The sequence below is a fragment of the Mytilus edulis genome, chromosome 3 (assembly GCF_963676685.1).
Source record: "Mytilus edulis chromosome 3, xbMytEdul2.2, whole genome shotgun sequence".
NCBI classification, from domain to species: Eukaryota; Metazoa; Mollusca; class Bivalvia; order Mytilida; family Mytilidae; genus Mytilus; species Mytilus edulis.
In genome coordinates this window covers 39,430,798-39,444,073 of record NC_092346.1, presented here as the reverse complement: position 1 = coordinate 39,444,073, position 13,276 = coordinate 39,430,798, and the positions used below count along the sequence as shown (strand labels likewise).

The 13,276-nt window shown below is 33.5% G+C and overlaps 1 protein-coding gene across 1 annotated transcript; it reads left to right on the top strand.

The window, feature by feature from the left end:
- The first annotated feature begins 431 nt into the window (after positions 1 to 431).
- LOC139516500 (uncharacterized) lies at positions 432 to 1,403 on the top strand. The gene is made up of 2 exons (XM_071306650.1): positions 432 to 562; positions 973 to 1,403. Exons 1-2 carry the CDS (start codon positions 502 to 504, stop codon positions 1,386 to 1,388), a joined length of 477 nt encoding a protein of 158 aa, XP_071162751.1. The 5' UTR covers positions 432 to 501; the 3' UTR covers positions 1,389 to 1,403.
- The last annotated feature ends 11,873 nt before the right edge of the window (positions 1,404 to 13,276 follow it).

Below are 13,276 nucleotides of genomic sequence, written 5' to 3'. Positions count from 1 at the left end.
AATGTTCAATGAATTTGGGCACATTTTTTTAAGTATTCAGAGCATGCAATTAATGTACTACCTTATTCAAAAGATGCAACCGTCAAAGACGTCCACTCAAGTTATGAAACAACTTAGTGAATTTACTAATATATTGGATGCCATCATAACCATTTCGAATAGTCAATGTTTTTTTTTAATCTATAATAGCTTATACAGTTCTTACTATATATGTAGGTATATAAATTTATGAAACTAATAAAACGGACAATAGAAAAATAAATGAAAATCTTTTATTATTTTTTTTTATAGTCAGTATCGTTGACATCTTTTAAGAAACTTGAAAAGTCTTAATTTCTATTTAACCTTGATGGAAATATACGGTATCTTGTACATCGAAAGTCCCATCTTTGACAGTCAGCTGTATATAGTAATTGTGTCAAGTCTTATCGTAACTTAAGATAATTAAGTGGAGAAGACTGATCAAGACACGCTTTCATCAGATCATCATCGAAAGTCAAAATGAAGGGTTGGTTAGCTCTTCTTTGTCTCTTACCGGCATGTCTGTCGGCTCCACTATCTGGTAAGCATATCAAATTTATATGATGAAAAGAAGTCAAAGATTGAATAGAATTAAATTTTCGTGAAAATACTAGCCTTGGGTTTCTACAACATTATGTCATTAATCAAATCCATGTGTAACTATACACTTGATATAAATGTCTTCAATTTAAAATTTGAAATTCAAGTAATAATATTCAAGGTATATTATATACTTTAGTGCAACGGAGCAAAAGATAATTGACTCATTATCATATTTTTTACCTGTCAAAAATTTATTTGGAATGATTATATATGATATGAACTTATGGCCTGATATTCCTACTTTGAGACTTTAAGATGAGAATACTTCAACATAGGTTGTCTAATATGGTATGTGAAAAAGATTTTGAGAAAGTTTATCATTAAATGTATAAATATGTTCCTTTTTAGATGGGACATTTGACCCGAACGCTCTAAACAAGGACTTTGGTACTGGTGGTTTCGCGGCCGGAAGTGGTGGATTTGGAACAGGCGCAGGGGGTAGTTTTAATCCAAACGCTTTGAACCAGAACTTTGGAGGCAGTGGATTCGGCTCCATGTCAACATTTGCAGGCTCCATGACCACATTTGCCGCATCGACTGTTGCTCCATCTGGGACAACTGAAACATTTGATCCTAATAAAGTAAACAACTTCGGAAGCGGAACTGGATTTGGAGGAAGTGGAAGTGGAACTGGAGGTTTCGGTTCTGGAACTGGTTTTGGTAGTGGTGGAAGTGGAACTGGTACCTTTGACCCGAATAAACTTAATGGCGGTACTGGAAGTGGTACCTTTGATCCAAACAAGCTTAATAGTTTTGGAAAATAAATCAATTAAAATCATTGTTGTTACATTTACATTTAAGATTGTTTAATTTTGTCAGAATGCATCGAAATAATTATTTAATCAGTATTAAGAAGTATTAATTTGATACATGCTTCTAACTCGATTATGACTTAATACCCGACTCAGAGTGGGCATTTCACAGGTTTATCAAACTATCATGCGACTTTCAAACACGTCAACGTGTCATGCTGAGCAGAAAGTTTATGAACAAGGAGTATGTCAAAGAACGTCTCACCCTCTTTTAAAAAACAACATCGGAAGACCTTGATGATAAATATTCCGTACCAACTTCACATTTTTAACACGATGGTCTTGAAATTTAAATTATAGGTACTGATGTTACTTATCATCTTTTAAATAACGTGTTAAAGTATTCTTTAATTGTTTTTGTGAATACTTTTACCGTTTAGTTTATTTTTGGTAATATCCATTTAACGTGGCTCGGTATTTACACATCCCGTCATGTCCTGTACTAAGTCAGGAAAAGGGTAGTTATTATCTAATAATTCTTTTCCTTGTATTTTGCATTTTCTTTTTTTTTTTTTTTTTTTTTTTTTTTTTATGGTTTTTTTTCTCACTTCAGAGGTTTTGGTTTTGTTGTTTTCCTCTTATAGTTATTGTTTTTCTCTCTGTTTTAGTTTGTAAGCCGGATTTCTTCTCCCTCAACTGATACATAACTTCTGAACAGTTGTATACTGCTGTTGCCTTTATAGTGCTATAATACATTTTTGTGTTCTTGTCTTTCATTTTAGCTATTGTGTTTTGTCTATATGCCTTTTTGGATTTCTTTGTTGATATATTTTTTTATTTTTTTTTATAGTTTACACATGTTGTCAATATAATGGAATTGTATGTGACTGTTGTACAAGTTTGAGATTTTGCTAGCTTTAAAACCAGGTATATCTCACCATTTTCACCATTTTACCATTTTCTACATAAAAAAAAGACTATACCAAGTCAGGAATATATGGCAGTTGTTATCCATTCGTTTGATGTGTTTGAACTTTTGATTTTGAAATTTGATTAAGGACTTTCCTTTTTTGAATGTTGTCGGAGTTCAGTTCCCCCCCCCCCCCTTTTTAACTAAGAAATAAATTCTCTTGTAACAACCTTCATTCTGTATTAACCTCAATACATAATACTAGTCTCATGTACGTCACCCCATGATAATGTGTGCCTTTGAAAAACCTTTTATACTGTGAAAGTATAAAGAATACAAAACTCATAATTAAAGTGCAAAGCTACACGACAACGCCACTGCTATGTTTATTAAATATGGTACAGATGAACATTCATAAACGCATATGTATATATATATTAAACACAACTGTATACTTCACACAATATAATACCAAAAAGAAAAACAACACTCCAGTCCTATCAATCATATATATCTTATAAATAATTAAAAAAGGGGGACTAATTGAATAAATTAAAATTCACCAAGTATTCAAAAGAGGACCGATCGCTTTGGCGCTGTCGTACTGAATGACCGTTTCGGTGGGAAACTGACCACACGATAGGTACGACACGTGTATATATTTTTGGAAGTTTTTTTTTTTGTCAGGACAGGCATATTTATTTACTATACTATATATAAAAATATTAATTTTCGCGAACCATTTAGGTCACGGAAATTCCAAAATATGGCATCAGTAAGGAGAGTTGTACAAACAATGTAAATACACAGAACCCCATCTAAACTTGCTTTAGCTAATAGTATTCATCTTTTTCTATTTTATATGTACTAACAACATTCCATTTTTCTATAATTTCGATTAAAAAATTCCAAAATCTGAGTTAAAATAGGTCGAATGCCCCAAATAAACGTTGTCTAATTGGTTGAAGTACTGTGGCGTCGATGATAAGCATAGAAAGCCTCGATGTAAAGCACACGCTTCACAGGAATAAGGAGAGTTTTACAAATAATGTGAATACACAGATCCTCCATCCTATTTATGTTTTGCTGAAAATGTTGCAGTGTTCATCATTTCTGTTTTGATTCTGCTAACAACATTCCATTTTTTCTATAATTCCGATTTAAAGATGTGGAAACCCGTAATAAAAATAGATGGCCTCAATGATTTAAAAGCAACGCAAAAAATTCCGTTAATACGACCCTGAGTTCAACCGGGGTTATATAAACCGATTCACAAATAAACATGATAAAGATCTCCTTGCGCTCAAATGTAATTCTTAGTGAAGTATACGGGTAAATTCGTTTACGGAAATTTATACAAACTTTATCATTAATATATTACCAGGCTTTTGCATATTCACGTTTTTTATGCTCAACTGTAGTCAAATTCAATTCTATACATTTTTTGTACGTAAAGCAATAGGAGTAAGAATATTATTTCGCGCCAATTTAACCACCATCATCACCATCATCAAAATTATTTACCGTTATCTTTGTGAAATTTCAGTTATATAGTTTATTAATTAGAGAAATTTTGGTAAGTTTTACTTATTAATGTTAAGGTTCTACTGATGTGCTTCTCTAGACCTTTTTGACGGTCAGTTTTATCCAATTTATCTCAATATTATCCCCGATGACAGAAATGTCAACCCGACCTGTTCGTGTCAAAAGTGAAAATCGCATCTATTTGATGAACTAATTTCTTCATAAACTGTACATGCATTATTTCTGTATTATTTGATAACCAATCACATTCACGTTGCATGTTTGCATGATAATTGGTTATGTATTAGTGGATTGTAAGGGCGATGCAACATGTGAGGTCTGCGCGATCACGTGACATTATTATTTGTAAACAAACATGCTCCCCGTGTAACACGTGTGAATTATCCTTTCAAAGTGTTATGAATCTTTCAATCACTATAAATAATATTATGATATATTTTTCTGTTTGTTTTTAGGTTTGCATATCAGTAGTCAAAGTGAATTAGACATAGTTCTGAGAAGTGTGGGTTTTTTTTTAGAATTAGAATTTGATTTTTATGGGGGGGCTAGGATGAAAAATTTGTCCTGCATTTTTTTTTAGTTGTAATATCTGTCCTGCCTTATTATTTTTCACTCTATTCGGTCCTGCATTTTTTTTTTTATTAGTTTATCCTGACTTTTTTTTTTACTCAAAACTCCGGTCCTGCCTATTTTTTTCAAATTTCATCCTAGCCCCCCCCCCCCCCCCCCCCCATAAAAATAAAATGGTAGCTCCCTAACTTCATAAGTCATTATTTAACTGAAGTCTAAAAAGATGACTCAACTTTCCCTCTAATTCTCCCTCTATTTTTGAAACCTCCATACCAAATTAAAGGGCATTTGCTCCCCTTGAACACTATTTTGCCCCTTCCCTGTCATTTCCCTTTAAATTTGCTCAAAAGTCATACTTTTAGTCCATTTACAGTAATGGCTGATTTGTGATTTTACCATCTTAACTGCAATTTTCATATACACCTTATCGCTATTTGTCCGCCATTACTGGATATCACACAGGTTCCCATAAAATTTTGACGTCATAAAACAAAATATCTGACGCCACAATGGAAAAGTGATTGTTGTGTAACCGGAGAGCATGTATCTACTCTACAAATTCATATCGTCACCACCGGGATTCAAACCTCGTTCGTCTGCGAGACAGGTAGTGCGTTAACCCACTGAGCCAAAGAATGAATTCTTTAGCTCAGTTGATTAAGACTGGCTTTATATGTTCTACCTGTACTGAGGGGAAGCAACCCTGCTACACTATTCCCCCACCACAAGAGTCATCATATCTTCATATATGACTCTTAACAACACAAACCCTGGCTATACTCCAGATAACCATTGTGGATTTTTTAGTCGGGTGCCAAATGTAACCGGAGAGCACGTATCTACTCTACAAATTCATATTGTCACCACTGGGATTCGACCCCGGTTGTCTGCATGACAGTCAGTGCGTTAACCCACTGAGCCAAAGAATCTATTCTCTAGCTCAGTTGATTAAGACTGGCTTTATATGTTCTACCTGTACTGAGGGGAAGCAACCCCGCTACAGTTGTATGTGTCAAAAGTTCAAGCGGCTGGGTCAGCCGGGATAATTATAAGCAATAAGGTGTATTGAACACATTTGACCATTCAGTATGAGTTCCCATGTATTTTTGTCTTATATGAAGGAGGTTTTAGGTCATGTTTTCCCTGGGGGAGGGGGGGGGGGTCATATTACACTGTAAAAAAATTGAGTCCAGAATTTTAAAGGAAAGTAGTGATTTGGTCCAGCTGAAAAAGGTTTAAAATTAGCACTTCAGAAGCTGTCAAAAGATTTCAAGACGCCCTAAACATAAAATTGTTCATAGTTTGTGTTAGATCCGATGAAGTTTTCTATAATTTTGATATAATTTTTCCCAAGAGTAGTACAACACACTGTAAAAGTTTCTTTCAGAAAGCACAGGTTGGATTTTTTTTATTTTCATTTATGTTCTAAAAGAAATGCACTACGAAATAATTGTGGTCTCGGACCTTACATGTATGTCTTAAAATTCGGGTTTTATCCATTCTAATAGGTGGATTTTCAAGTTAATGAGAAAAATGCTTTGTTCACTAATTCAGCAATGCTTTAACTGTTGTGAATGTGAGCTCCCTTCGGCTATTATTAGAATCTAGATTTACATCATTCATTTTCAATGTAAGAGTTCTCCTTTCATTCAAAAGGTAGATTTCCATGTTTGCTGGTCACTTGACTAGAAACTGCATTCAGTGATATTGTTTGTCTCAATTTACACCTGAATTACAGATTTTTCCTAATTACCAATCACTAAAATAAATGTCATTTAATATGTAATAAATACATGTAGTATTGTATGTAACTATCATATTCATGTTTTTATTTGACATTATCAAAGTACTATTGAGATCCAGGATTCTGACTTGAATAAACAGTGTTTGTAACACACATAATTTTATCTGTTTCTTTCCCTTCCCTTAAAAGTATCTTTCAGTTTGAAACTACCTGAGAATCATACTGAGTTCACACCTAATTTGAATTAGTTTAATTCACATTTGAAACAGTTTACATTAACAAACACATATAGTTCAAATGCGAATCGAATGCAAGTGAATTGTTTGTCTATCTATGGTCAACATGTTGGGGTATGACTATAAACCACTTTTACTAATTTTAAGAAACATTGTTGAATTTTATTTATGGAAGCTTACTTTTCATTTATATAAATTTAAGATTAATATTTCTGAGATGTAGGTTATGGATTGTCTCTACTTATAAAGGGGGAGGATTCCCAGTTGTTTAATATATTTAATTAAATTGTATTCAGGCGCGTAGCTCCCTATACGCCAACACGCAGTAGCGTGCACATCAATTCAGCATACAAAAAAAAATGTCAAAATAAAATTTATAGCATTCGGCATACAAAAAAAAATGTCAAAGGAAACACAAATATGTTGTTTATGATAAACAAATCATTTAAAAATTGTATGGTTTTGAATATCATAAATACAGTTGTGAAAATGAATAATCAGTCCCTTGCTTTAATGAAAATGAAAAATCTTGCTTCAATAGTGCAGAAAATGAATAATTTGTCCTCTTAGATTACAAAAATAGATAACCTGTCAAAAAAAAATCCTCCTGCCCCCCCCCCCCCCCAGAATATCAAATGGGCAACCCCTAAGTCTATATAGGATTTTTTTTCTGCGACAAGTGCAGAGATGCAACTAATCGTCGGACCTAAGGGGCAGAATTTATGCAGGTCTGGCAAAACTTGTTTCACCTACAATATATTTCAATAAGATTAAGGAATCGGCACATAACGTAGAAAGTTATCGTAACTACATTCCCCTACCCTTTTCATGAATGTGACCTATCGACTATTTACTGGGTTTGTAAAAACATGAGCAACACGACGGGTGCCACATGTGGAGCAGGATCTGCTTAACTTTCTGAGCACCTGAGATCACGCCCAGTTTTGGTGGGGTTCGTGTTGCTCAGTCGTTAGTTTTTTATGTTGTTTCTTGTGTACTATTATTTTTGTGTGTGTCAGTTTTTTTTAGCCATGGCGTTGTCAGTTTATTTTCCATTTATGAGTTTAACTGTTCCTCTGGTATCTTTCGCCCCTCTTTTTGTAGGTCTCAGTGATGGGTACTTTGAGACTGGCATGATCAAAACATGCATCTATGTGTACCTCTACAATACGTATTTAAAACAAACTATCGCCTTTGTCTTTCCATAAGGAATTTATCCAATAAAAGCTGGACATTAATCAGATGAAATATAAAAATTCCCCCAGTTTCAGATAATCTTAAATAACGACTGATAAAAGACAAAAATAACAAACAATTTAAAGTGTTGACCACGTGTTTGACTGCGACCTAATGATAATTTCTTTGTCTTATCTGGCAATCCTACCAGCAGGTGGAATAGAACGACGACACAAGTTTGCTAAAATGAATTTGTTAATATTTTTAACAGTTTTCATTCCTACATGCTATTGTGGTAAGAATCTATTTTCTTCTTTCTTTACTTTATGAACACATATAACAAACGAAAAATGTTGGCGGGTTAAAATTCAAAAGTTTTTTACTTTTTGGAATGTATAGGCACAAGGGTGATTCGGTGATTTCTCCGGTTATATATACAATCTCGTCAATCTTTTAAATTTTTGTAAAAGGCTATTTGCATTGACAGTTTTTTTTAATTACAAGTTTCATCACAATTAGTTTTAAATTTGATAGATAAGTACCATTATATTCTGATAAAAACGTTCCTCTTTATTAACAAAATGCAAGTATTTCAAATTCCTCCAAACCGAACATTCCTATCATAAATCAACATGTACACTTTTATTTTATTTGAGGTGACTTATAGTTCCATTGGGCCGGGTGTATTAATATTTATCATATATTATATGTTTATAATCTATACATAATGTACACATGTCACTATAATCAATAATTTACTTACTTACTTACTTTACACTGCTGAAACGGTTGCTCTTTACATTCATCTAAGTCAACCGAAGTTTTTATTCCTTCTATAAAATGAAAATAAAAAGGAAGAAAATTTTAAATTAGCTGAAATATGTGCATAAAACTTCACCCAACAGCCAATTCCAAGTAGACTCGAAATAGAACTTTGACAATCTTTAATCGATGTAATGGAGCAATAAACTGTCATACAAATGGGAAGTTTAACTAGTTACAAGCAAGGTTTAAACAACCATTTTATTTTAAAAAAAAAAATGCCTGTACCAAGTCAGAAATATGACTGCTAATTTCCATTAGTTTCGTGGATTGATTAAGTCAGTGTTTGATTTTGTTTGGGACTTTTTTTGGACTCCCCCCTTTATGGATTTACCTTGGAGTTCGTTATTTTGTTGGTGATTTTTACTATTTAGTGTAACGTTTAAAGTTGTTTTTTCCCCAACTTCGGTTTTCTTATATTCCATTGGAGTTAGTATATTTGCCTTTTTAAATTTCCTTACCTATTTGCAAATGCAAATGGTCTGATCTAATCAGATTAGAAATTATTAAGAAATGATAATTATTAAAATCAATATATATGTACCAGTAGTTCCTTAGATGAAATTCAAAGAAAACAAAAACGAAAACGAAAACCAGTTGTGTATAATTGAGATACGGTATTTCATTTGAAGATTTACGAACATATTTTTGATATATATAATCCGACAACTTCTGCACCTTACGAAGTTACTTGTCGCCAGGAAACTCAATTTGAGACGGCCAGTTCCTACTAGCTAATATTGAAATGCAAATATTCTGACTACATGTAGATGTGGCATATTTATTTCTTTCAAGATAAAATCGAAACCGATCACTTGCAACGCAGTTGTCATAAGGTGGCGCAATTTATATGGTACCCATAGTACTGAAATGAACTATTTTTCTTTTTTAGCATCATTGAGCATGTTCAATACGAATGGCACAGCAAGTTTCAATCCTAATCAGATGTCAGCTGGTAAGTTCAGCCCGAACTCTGGAGCTGGAACATTTGACCCAAATAAATTAGGAGCTGGATCCTTCAACCCAAGTAGTCTTGGAGCTGGAAGTTTTAATCCGAACAGTGTCCCATCCGGAAGTTTCAACCCAAGCTCCATGGGAGCGGGATCATTCTCCCCAAATAGTATGGGATCAGGCACCTTCGATCCGGACAAGGCTCCTTCTGCAAACTTTGATCCAAATAGCTTTGGAAAGTAATAAAAACATTACATATATAACATTTCTTATTTAATTATCTGTATACTGTAACCAAATAATTTCAATTCTGTTGTCCTGTTTCTTAGCCATTATTGTTTTTCAAAGAAACCAGTCACACAATAGTAAGGTGATGTGGTATGTAAACCAATGAGACAACCATACACCAAGGATCAAATGCAATGGGTGTAGGCAATTATAAGCAACCGTGCTGCCTTCATCAATGAGAAAAATGCAAACAGTATATATAGTCGGCTATAAACGGTCCCGACATGGAACAAATTAATTGATTTATAACAAAACAATTTACGAATGTGTCAGACACAAACTAACGACTATCACTAAACTACAGGCCATACATATTAAAAGGTAAACCTTACAGACTATTTCCTGCATGAAACCACCTTTGGGAAAGAATCAAGACCTAAAATCGAGTGACCTTGTACTAGGCAAATATCTTACGATTTAAAATGGGACAAGAGCGTTACATTTAAAGGTACCGTTTCGCTGCATTGATTACAATAGCAACATGGTGGAACTAAATTGTTCCTGCTTGCTGGTTATCTGTATGCTTATGTAAACATGATAAAGAAACTGGAAACAAACCGAAAGTTTTATAACTCGAATTTAATTAAACTTCAGACAAAAGTTCACTTAGATATAGGTGACCGTAAAGGGTAATCATTTCCAACTGATAAGGATTGCGGAAACGCGATGATAAAAATAGAAAGACATACCTGCGAAGTTGTGTTTATATGTTTACAAATATTAGGAAAGGTAGGGCCAAAATATTGAGACTCTTTTTTTTTTACTCAAAAGTTCACCTAGAAGGATTTTTTGACATCTTTTGTTCATATTAATCATAAAATAATAAAACCTTTGTTTGGTTTATTTAATATTGTATTTTTCGTGTACTGTAATATGATTGATTGTTGGTTGATTAGTGTCCAGTGGCAAAGTGCACTGTAACATTTATACTTACATAGTATGTCACGAACCCAGAAAAACAAATCATAACATCTTAATCTTAACAAAATTACTAGTAAACATTGCAGGGGTACTTTCATGAGCAACACAATGGGTTTCACGTGTTTCACGTGTAAAGCAAGATATGTTTATCCTTCAGGAGCACGTGACGTCACCGCTTGTATTTTTTAATTGGATTTTGCAACTCTTGCTTTAGTTATAATTGTTGTTCTTTTATGTTTATTTTTTATTTTTAAATATATGTTGTTTATACCGTTATCAACTAGTCTATCCTATTGTCTTGGAAAATATGTTTCTGAATTTTAAAATTTCATATTCGGCAAAACTTCAGAGTTAGAAAATTTACCTGAACGGTGGTTTACGAATGTGACAATGTCTCGATAAGAGTCAATTACCAATCCACTATTATGTGGTGCCTACTGCTGATCTATGTTATAGGAGTAACACGACGGGTGTAACAAGTGGAACAGGACCTTTGCTTACCCTTCCGGGGCGTTGTTTTGTTGCTTTGTCTTCAGATTATTATGTTCTGTTTTATGCCCGCGTCACACTGTCCCGATTTTTATATACGATTGACACCCGAATGCGAAAATTGTAAGTTCGTACGAAGTTGGTCCCGATCTCGTTAAAATACCAAAAAATGACCGAAGCAAGTACGATGAATAACGAAGTCTATACGATGGTGCCGAAATTATATACGATAGCAAAAGATGGACATACGAAGGTTAACCGAAGACGGGTATTTAAGCTTCATACCTCAGCCGAAGCCTACACGATGGATCACGAAGGTTACACGATGGATTACGAAGGCTACACGATGGATTACGATGATTGCGCGATGGCCATACGATGTCTAAAAGACGTCGTGTACAGCTTGTTTGAACTGTAAAATGTGTGCACTAGACTGAATAATCACCCATAATTATGCCCATGTTTACTGATCTATCTTAAAGGTAAGGTAATGGGTTCGTTGATCCCTTTTATTCAAAAAGAGCTCTTTCCAGGAGAATATCATGATATAGACAAAAGGAAGGATGTGGGGAAAGCAACAAATGCCGCAAAATATGACATATAGAAAACAAAACGGTTATGGAGTAAACATTCGTGTGACAACAACTCAGATGATACATAAACAAGAGGCTCTCAAGAGCCTGAATCGCTCACCTTAATTTTTTTGGTTAAATCTCTCATCAATAATTATTTTGGCTTTTCAATTTATTTAAATGTTCTTTGAATCGTCCTATTTTCTTCAAAAGCAAAAAAAAAATCCTTTTCTCCTATGTTCTATTTTAGCCATAGGAGCTATGTTTCTGACATACAAGGAAATGAAATATAAAATTTATACTAGATACTCTGAAACTCATTTAGCCTAAGTTTGGCTGAAATTGATACAACAGTTTCAAAGGAGAAGATTTTTTAAAGTAAGTCAACATGATGAACAAATTGTGAAAAAAGTCTTTAAAGGGCAATAACTCCTTAAGGGGTCAATTGACAATTTTGGTCAAATTGACTTATTTGTAGATCTTACTTTGCTTAACATTTTTGCCATTAACAGTTTATCTGTATCTATAATAATATTCAAGATAATAACCAAAAACTGCAAAATTTCTTTAAAATCATCAATTCAGGGGCATTATACCTGAAAAACCAGTTACCCAATTCGGCTGAAAATTTCAGGACAGGTAGACCTTGACCTAATAAATACTTTAACTTCTTGTCTTATTTGCTCTAAATGCTGGAGTTTTTGAGATATAAGCCAAAAACTGCATTTTACCCTGTGTTCTATTTTTAGCCATGACGGCCATGTTTTTTGACGAAATAAAAAATAAAGCACAAACTTTATTTTATACACCCTACTGATCATTCAGTTGAAGTTTGGTTGAATTTGGTTAAGTAGTTTTAGAGGAGAAGATTTTTTAAAGTTAGCAAATATGATGAACAAATTGTGAAAAATTGTCATTAAAGGACAATAACCCCTTAAGGGGTCAATTGACAATTTTGGTCATATTAACTTATTTGTAGATCTTACTTTGCTGATCATTTTTGCTGTTTACAGTTTATCTTTATCTATAATAATATTCAAGATAATGACCAAAAACTGCAAAATTTCCTTAAAATTACCAATTAAGTGGCAGCAACCCAACAATGGTTTGTTTGATTCATCTGAAAATTTCAGGGCTGATAGATCTTGACCTAATGAACATTTTTACCCCGTCAGATTTGCTCTAAATGCTTTCGTTTTTGAGATATAAGCCAAAAACTGCATTTGACCCCTATGTTCTATTTTAAGTAACAGCGGCCATGTTTTTTGACGGATCAAAAATCGAAGCACACACTTTGTGCATGATAATCTAAGGAACAATCATGCTAAGTTTCATCCAAATCCATTCAGTAGTTTCAGAGGAGAAGATTTTTTAAAGTTAGCAAATGTGATGAACAAATTGTGAAAAATTGTCATTAAAGGACAATAACCCCTTAAGGGGTCAATTGACAATTTTGGTCATATTAACTTATTTGTAGATCTTACTTTGCTGATCATTTTTGCTGTTTACAGTTTATCTTTATCTATAATAATATTCAAGATAATGACCAAAAACTGCAAAATTTCCTTAAAATTACCAACTAAGTGGCAGCAACCCAACAATGGTTTGTTTGATTCATCTGAAAATTTCAGGGCTGATAGATCTTGACCTAATGAACATTTTTACCCCATGTCAGA